We start from the raw sequence: 23,907 nt of genomic DNA, 5'->3' as shown, positions 1-23,907 counted from the left end.
CACGATAGGCTAACGGAGCTGCTTTCTTCCTCACGTATTATCTCTCACTGGTGCCCTGCTAACGTATAACGATAACGCAGGCGGGCTTACCATTTCATTATTATCCATTAAAGAAAACGTTATAAATAAATTACAAGTTTAATTTGATAGTTTGGCAAAACGTATGATATGGATCATTGAGAATTAAATTTAAAGCATACATACCAAACTGCTTGTGCAGCGTGGTGACTTGTGGGCAAAAGGTCCCCAATAAAGAGGATCCATAATGTGTTACTCCTAGTGCGAAAAACAGGGAATCGCACATGTTGGAAGCAATGCTTTAGTGTAGGCCTATCCAGCAGTGGATAGATATAGGCTGAAATTATATTGATACGTACATATGTATCTGTCACTTCTGTGTCCCATTGGGCGAGCAGAAATAATGGAACGCCAAATGCTTCGTTTGAAACTGACTTATTGTTTCCTCTACTTTTCATTTGGCCCTTCTTCAGAATGTTCTTCTATGGTTGATATATCTAGGGTGATCCCTAAAGACTTTTCCACCCATTCATGCTCGATAAATCTCTCTTTAGTACCTAATTCTTCTTTGATCCATTATCTCCAAATAGCCACACCAAATTTAAAGCGATTCTGTTCAATTCTACTAAAAATTTAATTTATACTGGTCCTTGTTGTATCAGCCGTTAAGGATCCACTGCTGAACATAGTCTCCCCCATAAGGGGGCTTGCTAGTAGTCGCCACGCTAGGCAGGCGGGTTGGAAACCGTAGTTTGGTTTTGGCTGATGTTTTAAGAGGGACGTTGTTACCCATTTCTTCACCATAAGCTTCTTTTATACTGGTCCTTGGAATGTAATATTTTCGCTGTAATACTAAATTGAAAATTTTTGTGATAGAAAATGGTTTTTCAGAATTACTCCTTTGTTGGTATATTTTTTTTTTATCCAAATTTTGCAAAAAAATACGAGTAGCTTATGTTTCAGGCGAAAGTGAAGGCGGATGCAGTGAGTTCCCGCCGTTAATGCAACGTAAATCTTGGACCAGGAGAGTGCCGTACTGCGATGGTTTTAACCATGCGAAACCTGCAGATTCTATAGGTATTTGTTTTATTTTTAATTAGAGGGCAACTTTATAGATTATTCGTCTACTAAAAGGTACATACCTTGGTTTCTATCCTGTTTCTGCCATGAAGTAGGGGTGCCTGCATGGCTGCGTGTTTGTTTGTAACTTAGGATGTGGCAGAAATTACAACAAAATATGGACGTACAACACCCTAGTACTCAATGGCAATGCATGATGGGTATCATGGGCGTTACAGTATATTCTGTGATCCCATTGTGTTATCCATGTCTATAAGCAACGGTTATCAGTTTATATTAGGTGGATCAGCTTCTGGTATTCTAAGCTATTTAAAAAAAAATTGTCTTGGACAAATCGTACAATGCTATTGAGCCCTAATCTGAAAATTTGTCTTTTTATATACATGTATCAGGGAATTGTTATACACCTGCAACGAAGACGATGCGAGTCCTCAACATGCCTCCAAAGAGACGACCCAAGCCAGAACTGTACGGACCTATAGGGCCCAATGGGGAGCTACAGTTCCCACCGCTGAAGCCATGGGCCGAGAGAGAACGGGAGCGTTTGGAGAAATTGAAGAAAGAACAGGAGAAGAATAAGTTACCGAAAGGTACCATCGGGGATCTACTGTGATATACAATTAATTCCCAAATATTGAAACCTGTAACTGATTAAATCATATGCCTACGATGAAATATTTGAGTGCCGAAATCAAGTTTATAAATAAATATGGATGTTTTATTCATTATAACTCTTATCATGAGTGTCTCATAGTCCGAAATTAGTTTTAGTATCTAATTAACAATGTTTTATCTATCTCCACATCATGTCTATTAAAAGGTACCAGAGGGAGATTTTGTACAAAAGTCGATTGCTTGGGTACCTCTGTCCCATTCGTGTTGCAACCGTGAAGCAGTTGTGTTTGCATGACTGTGTTTCGGTTTGAAGGGTGGGATATGGCATGAATTTACTGGGTACAGAGGAATAACACCTGAGTCCTCAGGAATGGCAACGCATGGGACGTATCATGGGCGAAACAGTATACTCTGTTATGTCCATGGTGCTGCTCATGTCTATAGGCGGCGGTTACCACATTCCATCAGGTGGGCCGTCAGCTTGTTTTCAATTCTAAGTTGTATAAAACAAAACAAAACAGGTAGGTGAAGAATACCTTTCTATAAAACTATTGTGTTAGTTTGTTAAATTATCAACATTATATCATCTTCCTATGCTTATCCCAATTATTATTTGAGGTCAGCGTAATGTGTTCTTTTTATAAACAAATAAAAAAATATATAATTTACATTAAATTAAATATTTTCACACAATTATGACAAGTATAATTTTAATTGCGTCATAGGGTTGGTTCTTCTAGAAGATTTAGTATCTGGTGCATACGAAAGAAGAAAGGCGGCGGCGGCAGAGGCGAAACGACAGCGGATTGAGAAGAAAAAGCGCGAAAAGGAAGAAGCGGAGCGCGCCGCTCAAGAAGCTCTCAAAAAGTAAATCGAAAGATATTTAATGTTATTGATGTTATAAAATTATAACCAGACAATAGCTGTTTATGGGAGATATGGAATAAAATGAATGTACCAGAAAATATTTACATATTATTATAAAAATATGGGAGATTGACTCTATATCTGTTTGTACGTTTCTTTCAGTATCACACAAAAAATAATGCACTAATTTTATCTAGACGAGATCTGTACATGAGAGATATTTAAGAAAAATTAAATTGAGTGGTCTTTATAAGACTCATTACGCAATAATTACTGCACCAAATTGGATGCAGTTCACAGTTGTGTTTCCGAAAGTATAAGTTTATCTCATTACGCCATCTAGAAGTTGAAGTTCTACTAAAATCCACATGTTCGAAACAGCTGGTAAAAAGCTAGTCATTATATAAGATTTTGTACCTTTGTCAAAATTTATTTTAGGTTTAATAAATTTATATGCATTAATATAATATATGTCGATGTCGGTAGGGGCCGCCCTAGACGGACGTATGTCGACCAAATAGGCGACGTGCTGAAGAAGGGCCAAATTAAAAATACCCGTAACCGGCGAGCGTGTATGAAAAGATTGATGAATGTGGAAGAAGCGAAAGAGGTTTGTTTGAATCGAAGCATTTGTCGTTCCATTGTTTCTGCCTACCCTAATGGGAGACAGGCGTGACAGATATGTATGTATGTATAATACATTTGTTAAGTTATACTCTATTACATTCATTGGGTTTCCGGAAATCCACTTATATGAAGTAACAAACTAAACGCATAATTATATCTTTTAAAAACAAGTATAAGAAATTTCATAACGGTTCAATCAACCATTATGAAATTTGCAATACTTGGATTTGGGATAAAGAACAGCTAATTTCTTTTCATGTCGGCAAAATAAATAAAACTAATGTAAATGTAAACGAGCGAAAACGTGGTTTACAGCTAGTAATACTAGTGCAATTGGCTGTGTTCCAGTTTGAAGGGTGGGATACGGCAGTGAATTTACAGGGGACAGAGGAATAACACCTGAGTCCTCAGGAATGGTAACGCATTAGGGGGTATCATGGGCGAAACAGTATACTCTGTTATGTCCATGCTACTGCTCATGTCTATAGGCGACGGTTGTTACTTTCCATCAGGTGTCCCGTCAGCTTGTTTGCCATTCTAAGTTGCAGAAAAATATCCATAATATTTGCAGACATTTAGCGCGTCTGGAGTTTGAGCTGCCCCGCGATCCCGACCAGCAGAAGGAGGAAATGATCAAACTGACAGAAGAGGAGCACTACAGATATATTCATCCCAAAGACTTGGAGAGGATTCAGTATTATTTGACTGTTGTAAGTACTTACTTATTTAGCAACAATATAATTACTTCTTTAACAATTGCCAAAGCTTTCTAATTAATTTTAAATATCAGTCTCTGGTGGACAACCACTTGCCGGAGTACCCTGAAGAGCTGTACAAGCGAGCCAAGCTGCAAGTGGACAAACAGACGCTGGCTATCAAGCGGCGGCTACTGGCGCTCACGTACCAAGCGTGTGTGCGGCAGAGCGAGGCCGACATTAGGGAATTCTTCATTATGGCCATGAAAAGGTATAATGGACTTGTTCGTTGTTTAATTTCAGTACACGTATATAGGAATTTATATATAGATTCTTACGTAATTCTTTTTATTGAACCGTTCTTTTCGGAAATCAATTTAATTTCAATTTCAGTAGAAAGTTCCACATAAAAGATCATGATAAAATTGACAGAGGCAACAATATTGTGAGGGGGGAAAGGGATTGTTAGTAATGGAGACTGAGAATCCCATTGCTAGCAATATACCCAACCAGGTCGATCTCCTCGCGGTTCTCCCTGGAAACTATCATGATTAATTTCTGATGAATTCATCATGATGGGCTAACTGGCCTGTTTTCATTCTCATCTATCACCCTTCACTGGTGCTCCGCCAGCGTATCCCGTTAGCGCAGGCCGGGTTACCATACCATTTTCACCCATAAAAAAAAAACAATATTGTAAATGTTAGACAAAAGTCTCTCGTCGTCGTCTCTCGCAAAAGTCGTTCTCAATTCGGTTACATATTTTTTTTATGTTTGTCATCTTATAATTGCGTCAATGCTGAACCGATTTAAAGATTCCTTTTTTTATCTGAAAGGATATACTTACATATTGGTCCCATAGAAATTTTATCAAAATCGATCAGTAGTTTAGTTTTTAAATCAAAATAACTAATTTGATCACAAATAAAGTCTAATTATTTAAATATAGTTTTTTAATTTATGCACAGTTTTTTTACCTACCTTTCAGCAAGTAATCTCAGCCAAGAAAATCTGATAATTTCAAATATTGTGCACACTCTTAATGCTATTTCCAGATGCCTCCTTTCGTACATCCTAGAAGATCCCGCTGAACGTGAGCGGCTACGTATCGCGTTCCTCCCGCCTCTGTGGCCGGCTCTGATCGTCAGAGCCCCAGTCCCCTGGCATACGGCCTTCGTCAGGGCGAAGCAGGCCATGTCCTACCGTTACTACCAAGGAAACCCGGTGCTCATTGAATTGCGACGCATGTGGCAGGAGAGGTAAATGAGTTCTTTTTTCCAAGCCAGTCACTTGGAGTGCTTGTCTGTATAAAGTCTTAGATGAGGTACTCATAAGATGCATACAGAAAACCTATATCTGACGCTAAATAGACATGCATATATGCTGTTTGAAGGGTAAAATGAGTAAATATACTGGGCAGAGTAGACTCAAGGTTTTTATGTTATAGAGGTCGACAAAACAAGAGTTATTTGCTTGCGTTTGCTGTGGCCACCAAATACAAAGGTGTTATGAGCACTTATAATCTGCCAGTTTCGCGTCAAATTGAGCTACTAAGAAAATTAATACTGAAGAGATGGATGACACAGGACAGTTTGTAATCACGTTACCTATTCTGACAAATTTTTAAAATTTTTAATAAATCCATGAAGACTTGATTGTGACACTCCAATATACTTAAAAACCTCCTAAAATATTAATAAAGCTTAAGTACAGTCGCCAACCCGCCTGCAAGCGTGGTAATTACTGATACCCCCCACAAGGTGGGGGAGGCTATGTTCAGGAGTAAAACAGTAACAGTTACGTCAAATTTTCTCTCTAGATACCAGAACGTATACATCTGTGACATGAGGCGAATGCAAGAGGGTCTAGAGTTCCCACAATACCCTGACGAGTTCACTGAGCGTCTGACCAAGCTCTGTGCGGAGATGCGAGCCGAACTGATGGACAACTGGCTTATTGATGTCGCTGATACCATGGTCAAGATGAGGAGCCACTGGCAGATCTACGTCGCGAGGAAGAAGAAGGAGTCCACGTTCCAAGTTGAACAATTTTTCAGGTGTGATTAATTTAGCAAGGTACGATTCATGATGTAAAATCATCTGTAGCTCTGTGTTAGCTGATTTTACAGCTGAACACCATTTTTGCACACCGATTACAGTTTCTTATCTACCTCATGCAAGATAGAGCAGTAAAATAACTGGGTACGTACTATGATCACATAGGTACAAGATCTTGATGCCACAAGGATTGGTAACGCACGAATAATGCCTCTGGTTTCGCAAACATGAATGGACTGCAGTCACTATATGCTCCTTTATAGTTAATTACATAATATTTTTACTATATTTAGTGCTAGATTTTATGTCACTTGGAGAGTTTAGAGCATGGGCCACTGATTTCCAAGAGGCTGTGTTAATAAGTTGGTGTTATTTGATTTATATTGTTTTAGATGTATCCACGCGCTGATGTCGAGGCAAGTTCGGGATTTGGTGGAACGAAGCATCAACCATTTCGCGGAGTACTTTGCGTATTATTGGGTAATTTGCCAAGAAATTACGTTTTTTTCTTTCTGTTTCCTATTTAAACAACTTTACTGAATTTGACGGAACTTAAGACTGGGAAAGTGGAAATAACTGTTGAAGTATTTTGCAATGTAAACGGTAAATCTTAACAATTTGTTCTGTTATATATTATACAAAACATAGTTGGCTGCATACTGTTCATTGAAACATAGTCGTTTAGGCGCACGAATCAGCGCAACTCAAAAAGATATATGCATCAATTTGCAGAAAGTAGTCCATTATGTGCACAAATTCGAGGAAAGCAATAACCTATACGCGGGAGTTTGCAAAAGACATTGGGCTATGCGTACGAATTCGCAAAAGATGATCGAGTATGTGTATATCTATAGAACGTAACGCGCAAATTCACGGAATGTAGTCCACGGTCAGTAGCAACGACTGCATTCCGTAGAATGCTGCAGTATGCCACTGATGTATCTGCTTGAATCTCCTTAAACAATGCCATCATCATCATCATCTCAGCCATTATTTGTCCACTGCTGAACATAGCTCTCCACCACAAACTGCCATAAGGAACACTCCTGAGCCTATTCAATGCATTTAATGTCGTCACTCCATGTAGTGGAGGGTCCTCCAAAACTACGCTTACCCGTACATGGTCGCCATTCAAGAAACTTCATTCCGCACCAGTTGTCGTTTTATTGAGTTATGCGACTAGCTCATTCTCACTTCAGCTTGTTTATCCTTCGTCACTCGTTTTTCGTCATCTACATATTGCATCATAAATTTTAACGTATCTTCAGGATGGCAACTCATACAGTGGCCCATACCGTGACTACCTATTCATCAAACGGCCACTACTCCGCATCAAAGTGGCGGGCAAGCCAGGCTCCACCACCATTGTCTTCGAGCCATCCCTCGACCAAATGAAGGTCCAGATCGTCAAGTGGTTTCACGCAATCATCAATGTTAATTATCAGCTGCCCAGTGTGGATAACATCATGTACCCTGGTAAGTTCTATACACTACGTTTTTATGGTTAACTTTTTATGTTCGGTTATAAAAAAAATTTGAAAATATTGAAAACATACTTTTTTAATTATATTAAAATGAGTAACACTAAAATAGCAGAAGAACAATAAAACAAAAACCGAGAAGAAAAGGAAGATATTGACTTCTTGGCTCATGAGGTGACCGAAATGTGAGGGTGACATCCACTAAAATTATCCCAATTGTTTTGTCGGTAAACGGTTGTATTCCAACTAGCCTGGAACCGCACCTCAGATAGATGGAATTCCGGGGTAGCTCTCTTTCGGGAAAGATGCACAAAGCTCTGAAATACTGACCGCATAGTACGCCGGTTTCTCTCCCTGTGGCCCTGAATCTCGACCAACTCTGTTTCTGCCGGGGGTTAATTTGCTATCTCTTTTCCTTAAGATGAGAGATGTGAATTTTGGAAATAAAAATAATAATGAATACATTCTACCGTGCGTTTTTCAAGACATTTTCTTCTACGCACAACTACTCTTTGGAATCAACTTCCAGCAGCAGTATTTCCGAACCTATATGATATCATAATCTTTGAGAAAAGATCATATTTCTTTTTAAAAGGCTGGTAGCACACCTGCAATACCTTTGGTGTTGTAGGTGATCATGACAGTCACTTACCATCAGGTGAGCCGATTGCTGGTTTGCTCCCTGTGTTGTAAAAAAACATTAATTTTTTTAATCAATTTTAAGGTGCGTATCGTCCGAGGCCATTCCTGAACACTGTATACCCGGACGAGCAGTACATGATGGACATAATAAATCAAAGCATCAAGCACTTCAGCGCCAACCGTCCGGGCCCCAACAGCTACTTGGCCAGCTACGAGCCCTACCACTATATCCTCGACGGTACTGCGCACCAGGAGCTGATGCAGTTTTTCGCCCAAGAACCCACGCCTTATCTTAAGGTTTTATTTATCAACATCATTACTTCATTAACTATATGCTCGTTTGTCTCTTGTATTATAAAAAAAACAACCTTGGTGTATAAGATAGAATATGGAATACATTGGAAAAATTATAGCTTTTAACGACAAGTTCTAGAAAAGAGCATGATCTCTTCTTAAAAAGCCGACAACATACCTGCATTTTCTTTGGTGTTGGGGGTATTTGTGAATGGCAGTAGTTGTGCATGCGCTCTATTGCTTATGTTATACTCGTATAAAAATAGGCTGATCCTTTTACGCCACGTTATATGTGTGTGGTGATTGACTATGATGTGTTATTCTCCTTTCTATCCTCATGATATTGTAACAAGTATATACATATATAAATGACCACTACAAAAATTGCTCCCACTTATCGGGCTATTTCATTATCCAATACTCTGATTACTAAGCACTCCAATATTGACAACGTCAATAACAAATTAGATAAATTCTCTAAATGTTATTTAAAAATTTTAAGTTTGTAAAATGTACCATTATACGTTTTGGGTGAAAATTACTGAAATAAATAAATAAGAGAAAGAAAACGGTAGACAGGCAAACTTCGGCAGGAAGTTTATTCCACAGCCTGAGCGTTCGAAGGAGAAAATTCTGAAACTGCATTGATCGTGGCTCTCGTTTATAAAAAAGTATGAATCTAGGAATTCTCGTCCCGCATCTACATGTACGAGGCTCTCCGTGACGAGGTCTTGTTCCTGCGACGTGACATCCCCCTCAACATGGTGATGCTGGACTGCGGGCCCATCAACGACGCCATGTGGACCATCGTGGACGGACTGCGGCAGTACATCATCGACCACTTCATTGCGATCAACAGGAAGTGGAACAGGGCGTTAGTATTCATTTATTGGTTGTCGTGTGAGTTTCAGATAAGAATCATGCAATATGTACAGGATATGGTATCTCAGAATATGCTTTATTTTAAGGCTGCAAGGAATTTAATTAAATTTATTTGCACCCGAATTAGCTGGTTTCCGGAAAGGCTTTTTTTATACAACTTAGAATGGCAAACAAGCTGACGGCTCACCTGATGGAAAGTGGTAACCGTCGCCTTTAGACATGAGCAGTACCATGGACATAATAGAGTATACTGTTTCGCGTTGCCATTCCTGAGGACTCAGGTGTTATTTCTCTGTACCCTGTAAATTCACTGCCATATCCCACCCTTCAAACCGAAACACAGCCATGCAAACACAGCTGCTTCACGGTTGAAACACGAATGGGACAGAGGTACCCAAGCAATCGACTTTTGTACAAAGTCTCCCTCTCTCTCTTTAACACCTTCTCTTCATATACTACAAATGTATGCTGAAGCAGATTATACCGAAGACTGAAAAAATAATTTGCCACTATATCTGGCGTTTGTAGACTCTGAGAAAATCTTTAACTCGGTCGAGATTTAGGCGGTAGTTTAAGAGGCGACTTAGGGAACTTAAAAGTTGAAGGATGGGCAGCAACGTCCTTCTTAAAATACCACCATGGCTACTACTAATTAAAGCCTCCTTATGGATGAGGCCTATGTTCAACAGTGGACAGTTAAAGGCTGATATGATATGACGATGAGCACAGTCCCTCTAACGGTATTACATTGACTATAAATATATCGAAGTACTGAAGTGTATGTACAGTAGGACTACCATGTCTATCCAAGTACAGAGCCAAAGTACGTAACCCATTCTAGTTCAGAAAGATCTAAGACAGGGTGATGTCATATCCCCGAAGTTCTTCACAGCTGCATTGGAAGATGTTTCAAACTCCTGGATTGGAAGAGAGATGGTATAAACATCAATGGCGAATAATATAGTAATCATGGGGGAATCTCTGTAGGACTTGAATACCTCAATGACCTTAATAATACCTTTGTGGTATAAAAAAATTATGGGGTCTTTATTACAGATAGTCTCATCTTTTTAAAAATACCGTTACGTTTGTATCATGTACCTTCAAATGAGTAGTACTATGGGCGTCACAGAATATTCCGTGATGTTTATAGTCATAGTCCATGATTCATGTGTATAGGCGATGATTAATACCATAAATATATTCCAATAAAAAAAAATGCTGCACAGCATCTGCAACGTGTACGAAGAGATGGGCGCGCGCGCGTCCGAGAGCCCCGAGACCACGGCGCAGCTGGTGGAGCTGCTCAGCTACATCTCGGAGTGCCGCGACTGCGCCATGTTCGACCTGCGCGAGCGCAGTCGCACCACCGCCGAGTACGTGCTCTTTCTCATGCAGCACGCGCACCTCAACTGTACGTCCTCCACTTTCTTACAGATCGTTATTGGTCGCTGTATTAAATAAATAGAAAGAAATTTTGAAAACCTATCCGATATATTCAAGAACGGGCGCTGCTTTTAGATACTAATCTGCTCTTGACTGGTCCACTCTTGTTTATTACTTTTGACTGATTATCAAATTTCTACTCTGAAAATGAATATAAATAAACACTGAAATACGAATTTATTATCATTGTATCCGGATAAATTTTAAAACTTAAAATTTCGCGTTGATTTTTTGACATATTTTAAATACACTATTGAGATTTAAAAAAAAATAGAAAGTTGTCGAATTTTCGATGTGGATTGCACCACTTTGAAACGTTAGCAATAGAGAAGCAGGTATGAAGGTGCTAATTACCTGTAAAAAAAGTTCACATTGCGTTAAGTCCCGATAGTGTATTTAATTTATTAAGCTATTTTGTACTGAAGAGGCACTGTTTTTTATTATTAAATTTTTTATAGAGTTTTCTCGGTATATAATAACAAACGGAGCTTGTAAACATCTCTCTAAAGAGTTTTGTTCTGTTTACTAAAACAAATCTTCAGTAACAGTAAAAGTATCCACATAGTGTCTTAACGATTTAATCAATTTCTATGCAATTTGGTACTATATAGATGGAGAAGAACATAGACTACTTTTTGTCCCAGTCAGTCAATGTATCCTAGTCACGCAGGCGAAGTCGCGGGTAAAAGCTAGTTCATATATAATTGTTTGAATGTATCGTAATACAGCAGTACTGGGGGGAAGGGATCGTTAGTAATGCGGGCTACAGTCTCATTGCTAGCAATATACCCTGTCAGGTCGACCTCCACGCGGTTTCCCCTGGAAACCATCGTGCTGAGTTCCAGGTGTATTCATCACGATAGGCTGACTGACCTACTTTTTTCATTATTCACCTATCATCTCTCACTGGTGCCCCGCCAGCGTATACCGATAGCGCATGCGGGCTTATCACTCCATCATCCATTAAAAAAAAATACAGCAGTGCTGCCAAGCGTAGCAACTACTGGCAATACCTTCCTTATGGGTGGAGGCTATGTTCAGCAGTGGAGAATTAACGGCTGATACAACAATAACGAAAATTGTATATAAATATCGCTAATCACAGTCGAAGACATCAACCTAAACACACGCGTGTTCCTCTGGCCACTGGACATGGAAGAGACCATCGATCTTACGCTTAAGACTCTGTATACCAAGAAGAACATGGCGGAGGACAAGCTGCGCAGCCGGAAGGCGATCTTCGAGGAGAAACTGAAGCGGCACGAGAAGGAATTGGAACTATTCCGGCGGTTTGACCCGCCGCTTTTGAATTTGGATCTGTTAAAAGAAGTCGTGGGGAAGGTGGACGAGATTTTCCACAATTTGACGGTTAGTCTGTTATCTGACTACCTTGTTTAAACGGTTTCCAGTCTAGGAGTATGATCTCAATTTGTGTGGCAATGTTTTTTATTTGACTTAGAAAGGCAAACACTGATGGTTCACCATTCAAGTCATTAATTTCATCATTCAATTAATTTATCTACATTGTTTTAATTTTTTAATTATTTCATTCAATTTATTCCTGCAATTAATTTATTTATTTTATTTAGAAACATTGTAAGGAATCGGTCCAGCAATGAATTTCCAAGAGTGCGTTTATCAAAGAACTTTAATATCCGTTACTTAATCATATAACTTCTTTGATTAATTACAGGAGGACAAGCACGAAGCGGACGACATTATAAATGAAGAAACCCTACTAGACCAGGAAGTGTCGGTCTATTTCAGCTTGCAGACCATGCTGGCCAGCGTCGATCCCTTCCACAAGCTCTGGCACACCGCTTTCGACTTCTATGACGGTTACGAAAAATGGTCTCTTTCTTATAAGACCTTTTATTTTAAACGCTATTCCATTCTTGAAAATGGTTGTCGCAATCCATTAATACTCGATACCAGCTTGATCCTTGATATGTGGAAAATAATTTATTTATAGATATTTTTTTTTTAATGGATGATAATGGAATGGTAACCCCGCCTGCGCTAACGGTATACGCTGGCGGGGTACCAGTGATAGAGGATAGGTGAGGATGAAAACGCAGGTCAGTTAGCCCATCGTGATGAATACACTTGGAATTCAGCACGATGGTTTCCAGGGGGGACCACGGGGAGGTCGACCTGTTAGGGTATATTATTAGCAATGGAACTGATAATCCGCATTACTAACAATCTCTTCTCCCCCCTATAGACACATTGTCACTATTGTTGTTTCTTGTAAATAAATAAATAAAATAAATAAATATTGCATGCGTGAGAGAAATGATTCGTGTCTTATTTATTCTCTTATGTTTCATTTTCCAATAGATTTAAATGCCGCTCATCTATAAGGGGCTAAAATATCGCTAATTTTAGAAGCATTCATGGGATTGAAAAATAATTAATAAATATTTCCGGACTTTCTGGTGGAATCGGTAATGCCCAGATACTTTTATAGATATGAATAAATAACAACAACTGGTAAACAATCTAGTAATTTATTTACGTCATGGAAAGTGATAACCTTCGCATAAAGATTTATGTAAATATTGTAAAATGAAGACAAATTCAGGCTAGTTGATCCATCGTAGAGTATTCACTAGGACTTAACAACGATGGTTTTCAGGAAGAAATGTGCGGAACAAGTTAACAGTCTATAATTCTTCTTTCTTGATCGTTTGACAGGTACCATGGTCCCTTCCTGGGACTAGATGCGGAGCAAATCGCCGAAGACGTGGAAGCATGGTGGAAGCTGCTATACAAGCTTGGCAAACAACTATACGAGTACCCCGGAGCTAAACGCATTGCCGATATGGTGCGCAACAAGGTGGAGAAGTTCAAGGTGCTGCTGCCTGTGCTCTGTGCTATATGCAATAAGGTACGATTTGAAGACAATTATTTTGTGACCAAGCCATGTTTTTTTTTATTTCTATCGTGCAATTTCGTTTTACATTAGTGAAGTGTTTTATTTATTTTTATAATTTTATTGACTAATAAAATATGGTGTAAAAATCGGACTTAATGCTATAGGCATTATTTATAAGGTAATCTTTTTTTTATATATATATTAGCTTTTTGCTCGTTACTTAAAAATAAATAACTGTAGGGTAATAGACTTATATAGTAATTTAATTACGTAATTGTAACTTTACACGGTATGTGATATATTCTTTAGCAATATAAATGTTGTAAGCCTCTTAGTAATAAATAGATATGAAGCACAAGTTCACTTAGTTCATTTAATTTAGATATCATACTATTAAATCATATATTTACTTATTTTACTTTGTATTTGATATATAACAAATAATATAACATAAATACCCAACTTCTGTTAATCCATTCACACTTATTTAACTATAGCTTCTTTAGGACTTCCATCAACAATTGTGATATATTTTATATAATGACCACGTGGTTCACTATACTTGTTCACTCTTGATACGTCAGGGCGCTCCGCTCTGTTGAACAAGACCCAAATAACAATCTTTTATATCTACATGGCCGAATTCGAGTGAACAAGTCAGTGATTCTTACAATTTCATTACTTTTTATTCAAGTATCATGACAATAAATAATTATAAAATTAATTAAAATATAAATTAGTGTTCTATATACATTACAAGAATAATTTATTACTAAATTTGGTATAATAACAATTTTAACGTTTTATTATATTTAAAGTAGTTAGTCTGATTTTTATTAATAAATGCAGGCTACACATTTGAACACAAGATGTTTAAGAAAATTAATATCTAATATATAAAATTCTCGTGTCACGGTGTTTGTTACCAAACTCCTCCGAAACGGCTTTACCGATTTTCATGAAATTTTGTGTGCATATTGGGTCTGAGAATCGGCTAACATCTATTTTTCATACCCCTCAATGATAAGGGTGACCCTTCCCAATATTTTTTTTTTAATGGACTAAAAAAATATTTTCCAAATAATGTATATGGCAAAACAACGTTTGCTGGGTCAGCTAAATAATTTAAAATAAATATCTAACACACGCATGTATTTTAGAAGTAGAAAAACTAATAAAATTGATCACTTTTAAATAGCGTATCAAGGTGAAACATATACCAGACTTTAAGTTTATACCTTCGGGAATACAATTGGGAAAGCTTCAGTCAGTTTGGTGCAATAATAATTGCATGTTGCCGGAACAAATCTACAGACAGACAAAATTTAAAAAAAAATATATGCTTGGCATCATTTATTAGTCGTATTAAGACCCTCTTATATTAAATATCTCCCTAGGTACAGATATCGTCTAGTATTGCTTTATATTAATAAATTTGCAGAGTATTTTTGATGATTGATAGCTTTCTTGTGCTTGTGTGCGAACTTGAAGCAATCTTTTACGCTTTATTTAAAGACCCTATATTTCACTGGGTAACATCTCTTTAAGGATTTTACAATTTGACTATTTTTGAGAGGACTTCGAAACAGAGCTGTATGCGACTAAACAAATTTCGAATATTCAAGATGTTGGGATTGGATTTGTATTTTGGGATCGTAATTTTTTATATACGTAGGGCATGCGCGACCGTCACTGGGCGCGCATCAGTGAGCTGGTGGGAGTGGAGGTGGTACACGGGCCGGAAACGACGCTGGCCGACATGGTAGAGCAGGGCGTCCACGTATACGCCTCGCAGCTCGAGGAGATTGAACAGACCGCCTCCAAGGAGTACTCGCTCGAGATGGCGCTCAAAAAGATGAAGGACGAATGGGTCGGCGTCAAGTTCGAAGTGGTACCGTACAGGTGGGTGACAGATTTATAAAGTACTACCGACCCGCCCCGGGTTTGCACGAGTACAATATTTGTTTGTGTAACTTAAACTGTTCAACACACTTTAGTAGCTGGTATTCTAATGTATATGCAAGTACTGCACTAATATTCCCTAAGAATTTAAAATGAACAGCTTGTATTATTTGTTTACAAGATCGGTACTAGTGAGGAATGAGAAGTGAAGACGAAGTCAGATAGGCCTATCGTGCTTTTTTAGACTTTACATAAGTGTCTACATGTTATTAACCTGTTTACGATTCCTTTAATGATAAAACATGTATCTACAGGGATACAGGCGTAGGAATCCTAAGTGGTTTGGATGAGGTACAACAGCAATTGGATGATCACATACTGAAATCGCAGACGATGCGTGGTTCACCGTACGTGAAGGCGTTCGAGGCAGACATGGCTGCCTGGGAGGAGAAGCTGATCAGCATGCAAGATATACTAGACCAGTGGCTTCAAGTTAGTCATTATTAATCTGTAGTCATTAAGTATCCATTGCTGAGTCTTAAATCATCTCTTTCGACTCTTACAACATATTAGAGGTTGTTGCTGCATCTACTAGGGATTTATAGAGTTACGAGTATGTGGCTTGGTTATTACTACTACAGATTGCTGATTCTTCTGATTATAATATCGTCCGCTGGTTCATTTGAAGATATTATCGTTTAGGACGCGTAGTAAACCAATCAAAATTCGTAATGCGATTCCAAACCTGTTTGTATTAAAAATCCCCCTTGTTACGGTCATTTATTTGTTTATTTATTTATTAAATCCACTGGGTGAGCCTTACAGTCTTCCAATACGCACACCCAGGAAAGCATGAGTACAATAATATATAAAAAAGGAATATTACACATATATAACAAGAATAATATAAAAAGACTTAAACAAAAACGTCTGAACACAAATACTCTGTGTCCACCCGACGAAACCCTAGCAAGTTGGAGGCAAATACATCCAATTGCGGATACTGGCTCAAAATATCATTGAGTAGTTTTAATGCAGGAGATAGATCATAGAAATGATATCCAAAGTAGTATGGGTCGAGATTACAGCCATATCTCGAATTTTGATTGGCAAATAGTGTTTTCCATTATCGTACATTTGAAATTGAAGTTAATGTGAAGGTTTTTCTATCGGCAAAGTTTTCATATTTATGCAGTTTTCTATGTCTCTCGTTCTAGTGCCAAGCAACATGGATGTATCTAGAGCCTATATTCTCGTCGGAGGATATCATGCGTCAGATGCCGACAGAGGCTAGAAATTTCCGGGACGTAGATAAGGAATGGCGGTCAATCATGGCAGCCACACAGAAGGATCCCATGGTCTTGAGAGCCACAGACTTTCCAGGTTTGTTGAAGAAGCTGAAATACAGCAATGCACTGCTGGATGATATACAGAGGGGACTGAATGACTATTTAGAGAAGAAGAGGCTGTTCTTCCCGAGGTTAGTCAAATTTCGTAATTAATAATAAATGGTCTGGTCTCGAAGCCGTAAAAATAAGCTCGCTTTCGATATGCCTACATTTCATATTGGACCTTAAATTAAAAAAAAAACTTTTATGGGGGAGAAGCGTTGGACAGTTAACGACTGTTATGATGATTTACCGTGTGGTCCCGGCATAGAATAGGCCGCTTCCTTTTCTGTGGATGTCGTAAGAGGCGATTAAAGGAGAGCGAGGGATGAGCAGCACTATCCCTCTTAAAACATTTTCAAAGCCTAACTGCGGTTGCCAGTCCGCATGTCAAGCGTGGCGACTGCTGATAAAACCCCTAAGGTATTCAGAAGAAGACAGTTAAATGCTGATATGATGATGATGATGATTGGAATCTAAAGTGACAGGAGGCTGATTGTTTTATTTTATTCTATGTATTTCTAAAGGACTGAATTAACCAAGTTCGTGCGTCCATGATGATTAAATATTTGCACAAACGTTTATTTATAATATTTAATTTGTTATGAAATAAGATATTGTGATAGTAAAAGATGTGCTTAAGATTTATATTTTCGGAGATAATAGATGTTGTTTATATAGCATTTGTAACAAATTGGAATAACCCCTGAGTATTCAGGAATGGCAACGCATGGGAGGTATCATGGGCAAATCAGTACACTCTGTTATGTCCATGGTACTGTTCATGTTTGTAGGCGACGGTTACCATTTAGCATCAAGTGGACCGTCAGCTTGTCTGCCATTCTAAGTTGCATAAAAAAACGAGGTTTTTATTTATATAAAATCATTTATCAATAGATTCTTCTTCTTATCCAACGACGAACTGCTCGAGATCCTCTCCGAGACCAAAGATCCAATGCGTGTACAACCACATCTGAAGAAGTGCTTCGAAGGCATATACACACTGGAGTTCAATGCTGCTAAGGAGATTGTCGGAATGGCTTCCGCTGAAGGCGAGGTCGTCAAATTGTCGAGTAGTATACAGCCCACGGATGCTAAGGTAATCTGTACCAGAAAATACATGGCTAGATGCTTTGTACACACGTAATACTTCAAAAATATTTAAATTTAGAATGCAGAATCCCATTTAAGGAGAGCTGATGAGATATATCATTAAAGAGTACAATAAATATCATTTAGGGTATGGTGGAGAAATGGCTGCAGCAATTGGAGCAGCAAATGATCGTGAGTCTGCGCGACGTAGCCACTGAGGCAGTGGGCGCTTACCCCATCAGTAAACGCGAGGAGTGGGTCCTCAACTGGCCTGGACAAATCGTACAGGCCGGCTCTTGCGTACAATATACCGCTGAGGTGAGTCCAGTTCGATACTTTCAATTTAGTTGTTGATGTAGAGCGGTTTTCTGCAACGGTACAAATACAGGTAAATGTAAAAAAAAGATTATAATCTTTCATAATAATTCCGCTTTTATAATATTTCCGCTTAGTGAAGTTCGGATATATACTATGTTCAGGTTATAGAAGCGATAGAAACGAACAGCCTACCAGCATTAGTGCAACGCAGCACGGAACAGATCACGGGGTTGGTGTACCTGGTGCAGGGATATCTCGACCCTGGCAACCGGATTACTATAGAAGCGCTCATTGTCTTGGATGTACACGGTAAATATGTGGACCAACTGTCAGTTGCACATCATGTTTTATAGAATCGATTGGTGATGCTACAGATTCACATATTCGCATGCATTTTATTCAGATACAAACCAACTAACGTTTGTAACAGGGCGATCGATTCTCGAAGAAATGGCGGAAAAGCAGGTTTCGGATGTGACGGACTTCAACTGGATTTCCCAGCTGCGGTACTATCTGCGCGGGGACCGCATCGTCTGCTCGATGATCACCACGGACGTGGAGTATGGGTTTGAGTACCTGGGCAACACTGGTCGCCTCGTCGCTACCCCGCTCACCGACAGATGCTTCAGGTCACTTGCTGTACCTATTATTTTAGGGCGAAGAGGAGGGTGTATATTGTGAAAGAGAGACCTAGTAACGAAGAATGTTACGCATGAGGGAAACGAGGCAGGTCAAGGCATTCTGTGATTTTCATGATGATGTTATGTCAATTTGCCATGGTGTCCACTTTCTAGCAGGTTTTCCGCTGTTGGCTTGTTTGACGATTAATTACTAAAGAATAAGATTAAATGAAAGAAGTTAAGGAGATGACAAGAAGAGTATATTATATTTTTATTTTGTATGTTCTTAAAAAAGAGCGTAATAAAGTTTCAGGCGTTCATAGGCAGTGACTGATTACAGTCAAATGGGCTGTATGCTTGTTTGTTACTTTTATGGTATAAAAAGTGCCTACTTTCCTTCATTATAAATCATACGTATATTGTACCTCTAGGACTCTAATGAGTGCCCTAAAACTGAACCTGGGCGGTGCGCCTGAAGGGCCAGCAGGCACTGGTAAAACGGAGACCACCAAGGACCTCGCCAAAGCGGTTGCTAAAAAGTGTGTAGTCTTCAATTGCTCAGATGGATTGGATTATAAGGCACTTGGTAAATTTTTCAAAGTAAGTATTGTTATAAAGTATTGAAAATAATATTTTTGTATTTTTGTGGTTAATTGAAAAATATTAAAATTTATTTATTTGTTTAGCTTAAATCTGTTAACCTAATAATGTATGTACCTACCTATAGTAGTTACAAAGTAAATATGCCTAACCCGCCAAGTCGGGGGGAAAGGGATTGTTAGTAATGGAGACTGATAATCCCATTGCTAGCAATATACCCAAACAGGTCGACCTCCTTGCGGTTCTCTCTGGAAACTATCATGGTTAATTCCTGATGAATTCATCATGATGGGCTAACTGGCTTGTTTTCATTCTCATCTATCACCCTTCACTGGTGCTCCGCCAGTGTATCCCGTTAGCGCAGGCGGGGTTACTATACCACTTTCACCCATAAAAAAAAAAACCGTAAGTCTGCGACATTCTAGACGAATATTGTGTCCAACCATGCCCAATAGATGGGACGGTAATCGGTCGTTATAATGATGACCATGATGATATTTGTTCAGGGTCTAGCGCAATCTGGAGCGTGGGCATGCTTTGACGAGTTCAATCGGATAGACCTGGAAGTGTTATCGGTGGTGGCCCAGCAGATCCTCTCCATCCAGCTCGCTATACTTCGCCGGGAGAAGCGGTTCGTGTTTGAGGGGACCGAAATCAACCTCAATCCCACCTGTTCAGTCTTCATCACAATGAATCCGGGGTGAGTTACACTTGTGAATTTATTCTCTAATTCACAGGGCAGTATTGACAATCGAGTATCTGATCTTTATCTTATACACCTCTTTTAAGTGAGTCTTGACCTTTTCGTCAGAAGAGATAATTATGATCTATGTGATCATAATACATTACTCTAAGGCGTCCCAAGTACCAGTATCATAGCTATAGCTAAGGGGGGAGGGGAGCACAAAGGGGCAATGCCCTACTTTAAAAGACCTAATGCCCTTAAAATGAAAGACCCCAAAAAAATTAGACAGATTCGCTTTTTCAAAGTCACTTAATTATGGCTTATGCCCTACCAAAAAGTTCTTTTGCCCCACCTTAAACTTATGTCCAGCTACGGCCCTGATCAGCATCCTTTCAGTGTCATTTTGTATACTTCATCCTTATTTAGCACCAATAACTTTTCCAACCATAAATCCTTACAACGGTTCTAGAATCTTCCATGAAACGCCATTTATGTTTGTCGAACAGATACGCGGGCCGTACCGAATTGCCAGACAACTTGAAGGTTCTGTTCCGCACTGTCGCCATGATGGTACCCGATTATGCGATGATTGGCGAGATCACGCTATATTCCAACGGATTTGTTAACGCCGGACCGTAAGTGGACTTACATGTTCTATGATGTATGTATGATTTATGTATTTATAGTCTCCAAGATACAGGTCTGGCCTAGTTTGGGGACTCCTGGTAATGCAGACTTTTTTCTCATTCAATATAAATTGTAAAAATTGTAACTTGTACTTTATGTAACTGCACCTCACTTGAATTATCTAATTAGCATTGTACTTTTTTTTGTGCTATTTTTTTATGTTTGTGGTACAATAAAGAATTATTAGTATTATTTAAAATATAGAATTCTTGTATCATAGTATTTTAAAAGACATGATGTTGCAATTTGCAAAAACAATTTTATTTATAAGTTACACAGAATGAATATTTTTAAATATTATTAATGTAGGTACTATAAAACTATATGAAATTTTACTGAATTCTGCTTATCTTACCACCTGAAAAAATCTCTTTAATATATAATTCCAATTAACACATATTATTAAAATTAAGATCCTTAACCTGCAAAGGATTGTCGTATTTAATTTTTAACTGTTCCTACTATGCTTGATTTTGCTTAATATGGGCTCAATTTGGGAATAAACACCATCGTTTGCAAAAAATATAAAAATTGCTTCAAAATTAGCAATGGGTAGCACAATGATAAAAAATATAGATAAATTGAAAACTTTCTCCTTTTATGTATGTATTAAGGTTGGCGCGTAAGATAGTACAAGCTTACAAGCTTTGCTCGGAGCAACTGTCGTCACAGAACCATTACGACTACGGCATGCGCGCGGTCAAGTCCGTGCTGCTCGCTTCCGGCGCGCTCAAAAAGAATTACCCTGAGAAGGACGAGGCGCAGCTCGTCCTCAGGGCCATCATCGATGTTAACATGCCCAAGTTCCTTTCCCAGGTCTGCCTTATTTCAATTTATTGCCTTACTAGCTTTAAATAATTTGATAGATGCCCAGAAAATTGAAATTCGTAGATTTGTGGAATCAAGGTTTGTTGAAGGTTCGTCATAAGTTTAGATCAATTTATGTTTTTAATAAATTTTAATTCAGTCATTTACTCATTTGTGTCTACTTCATTCTACTCAAAAAATACAAAATTTAGGGCTACTCTTAGTCAGTGATGACAGGACGTATTGATTGTAAATATCTGTTCCGTTATAGACCGGACATTGGTATTTTGCAGATATTTAAATAAACATTGCGGTCTTCTAGAATTTAGGGAGGTAGGTCTTCTAAAATCCGGTCATTATTAACAATTTCCAAATTTTAGATACCATTCAATTTCTATATTTTTGAAGTCGCAAAATTTATCCATCCACATAAGGGAGGGATCTACCAGTGAAACTGAATTTTTTCTTTAAATAAACATAAGTAGATCGAAAAAGAACAAACTAATGTAATACTAAGCATTTTTGTTGTTGATTTTTTTATTGGGAAAAATGTTCAAGTTTACTGGTTGAACACTCCTTTAATATTATATATTAAAGAGAGGATCACGTATTTGTCGGCTTTCTTAGTAAGCACAGTTAAAATGTAGGTCAAGGCGGTTTAAAAGCCACGTTCTTCTCTTTGTATCACCATCTACTTATGTCCAGGATGTACCGTTGTTCGCGGGCATCTACTCGGACCTGTTCCCCGGCGTGGAGATACCGCAGCCGGACCGCGCCGAGCTATTATGCTGCATAAACAAAGATTTGGAGAAGAGAAACCTCCAGGCCACAGAGTGGTACCTCGAGAAGATTATACAAGTGAGATAATACAGTTAATTATCTTCACAATTTTAGAGTTTCCCTTTGTTAGTGCTACTAATTCAAGTATTCTCTAAAAATAAGTTTTACTCACAAACTACATTCTTGATTTATGTTGTAAATTAAGTATATTTAATTTTTATTTATTCTATGTTAGACTTTTTTATCTTTTTATCCCCCTTTTATCTTTTATTTGCTTGTTTTTGATGATTAAGATGTAATACCTTCATATCCTGTAACTGGTCTCCCATTGTGGGCACATTGCATTTGCTGCAGGTGAAACACTTCATAACTATAGACATTTCTATTTGGTGTTAATAAAGGTCTTCAGATAGCTTTTGATACGAATCTTGTATTCTAGATCTACGAAATGATGCTGGTTCGGCACGGGTTCATGATTGTAGGCCCACCGATGGGCGGCAAGACTCAAGCTTACCAATCACTGGCGGACTCCTTGCGGGCCTTGCAGCTCATGAAACCTCCGCCAAGGCACAAGGAGTTCGGAGCTATATACAGGATTATTAACCCGAAGGCGATCACCATGGGTCAACTCTATGGGTGCTTCGATCCAGCCTCGCATGAATGGTGAAACTTTAATTAATAAATTAAAATTTTAAGAATAAGAGGATGTGAGTAAGTGGCCTTATAGCTGACATTACACCTGGTCAAATCGATCTCAAAGTAGCCACTGGATACTATTGTGGTTAATCCTTGGTGAATTTGTGACGATAGGTCAACTGACCTAATTTCATCTTCACTTATCAATTCATATGTATATTTGTATTTCAAAACCAATAAATATTTTCTAACGTCAGGGAGTGGGAGAAGGAACGAAACATGAAACGAGTTATGCAAATGAGTGAAACAAAATATTTATGTCTAAATGCGAGGCGTTAGTACTCAGTTCTCTCTACTCACCCTTCAAAGAACTAAAATAATCATAACTTGTCTAGGTCCGATGGCGTTCTAGCAATTGCGTTCCGTGAGTACGCGATGTCAATAACGCGCGACCGCAAGTGGATATTGTTCGACGGGCCGGTGGACGCGGTGTGGATAGAGAACATGAACACGGTGCTCGACGACAATAAAAAGCTGTGCCTCATGAGCGGCGAGATCATACAGGTTTGTAAAGTCATCACATCGCTTTAGCTGCTGCTTGTTCACTGTTGAATATAAGAGAAATTATGGTGGAACTATAGACTGTCATAAGGAACAACCCAGAGCCATCTGAGCACAACTTTGAGTTTAATCTTCTTCGTAACTCGCTGTCCATATTTTTCTTATAGCTAGTCCCACTGTTGCTGCTAAACCATTGGAAGGAAGTAGGGGAGACTCATCTTCCCAACTTGCTTTCTACATATTTAGAAG

General features: G+C 38.6%; 1 protein-coding gene across 1 annotated transcript in view; it reads left to right on the top strand.

The window, feature by feature from the left end:
- Positions 1 to 23,907, top strand: part of LOC116412985 (dynein axonemal heavy chain 3) — a 62,804-nt gene that overhangs the window by 628 nt on the left and 38,269 nt on the right. Inside the window, exons 2-30 of the mRNA XM_052903393.1 lie at positions 982 to 1,095; positions 1,491 to 1,688; positions 2,439 to 2,580; positions 3,779 to 3,917; positions 3,998 to 4,173; positions 4,958 to 5,161; positions 5,722 to 5,958; positions 6,352 to 6,439; positions 7,228 to 7,435; positions 8,165 to 8,379; positions 9,060 to 9,250; positions 10,488 to 10,672; positions 11,810 to 12,072; positions 12,398 to 12,555; positions 13,402 to 13,594; positions 15,258 to 15,484; positions 15,799 to 15,976; positions 16,702 to 16,964; positions 17,770 to 17,971; positions 18,112 to 18,282; positions 18,444 to 18,591; positions 18,713 to 18,911; positions 19,334 to 19,502; positions 20,009 to 20,202; positions 20,694 to 20,822; positions 21,489 to 21,690; positions 22,387 to 22,539; positions 22,901 to 23,124; positions 23,493 to 23,661. Coding sequence (XP_052759353.1) covers positions 982 to 1,095; positions 1,491 to 1,688; positions 2,439 to 2,580; positions 3,779 to 3,917; positions 3,998 to 4,173; positions 4,958 to 5,161; positions 5,722 to 5,958; positions 6,352 to 6,439; positions 7,228 to 7,435; positions 8,165 to 8,379; positions 9,060 to 9,250; positions 10,488 to 10,672; positions 11,810 to 12,072; positions 12,398 to 12,555; positions 13,402 to 13,594; positions 15,258 to 15,484; positions 15,799 to 15,976; positions 16,702 to 16,964; positions 17,770 to 17,971; positions 18,112 to 18,282; positions 18,444 to 18,591; positions 18,713 to 18,911; positions 19,334 to 19,502; positions 20,009 to 20,202; positions 20,694 to 20,822; positions 21,489 to 21,690; positions 22,387 to 22,539; positions 22,901 to 23,124; positions 23,493 to 23,661 — 5,339 coding nt within the window. The remainder of the gene's footprint in view (positions 1 to 981; positions 1,096 to 1,490; positions 1,689 to 2,438; positions 2,581 to 3,778; positions 3,918 to 3,997; positions 4,174 to 4,957; positions 5,162 to 5,721; positions 5,959 to 6,351; positions 6,440 to 7,227; positions 7,436 to 8,164; positions 8,380 to 9,059; positions 9,251 to 10,487; positions 10,673 to 11,809; positions 12,073 to 12,397; positions 12,556 to 13,401; positions 13,595 to 15,257; positions 15,485 to 15,798; positions 15,977 to 16,701; positions 16,965 to 17,769; positions 17,972 to 18,111; positions 18,283 to 18,443; positions 18,592 to 18,712; positions 18,912 to 19,333; positions 19,503 to 20,008; positions 20,203 to 20,693; positions 20,823 to 21,488; positions 21,691 to 22,386; positions 22,540 to 22,900; positions 23,125 to 23,492; positions 23,662 to 23,907) is intronic.

This window comes from Galleria mellonella, unplaced genomic scaffold (assembly GCF_026898425.1).
Source record: "Galleria mellonella isolate WM207_F2 unplaced genomic scaffold, CSIRO_AGI_GalMel_v1 utg139, whole genome shotgun sequence".
Classification (NCBI taxonomy): domain Eukaryota; kingdom Metazoa; phylum Arthropoda; class Insecta; order Lepidoptera; family Pyralidae; genus Galleria; species Galleria mellonella.
The sequence above is the reverse complement of the archived record's forward strand: the minus strand, read 5'-3'. Positions and strand labels throughout refer to the sequence as shown.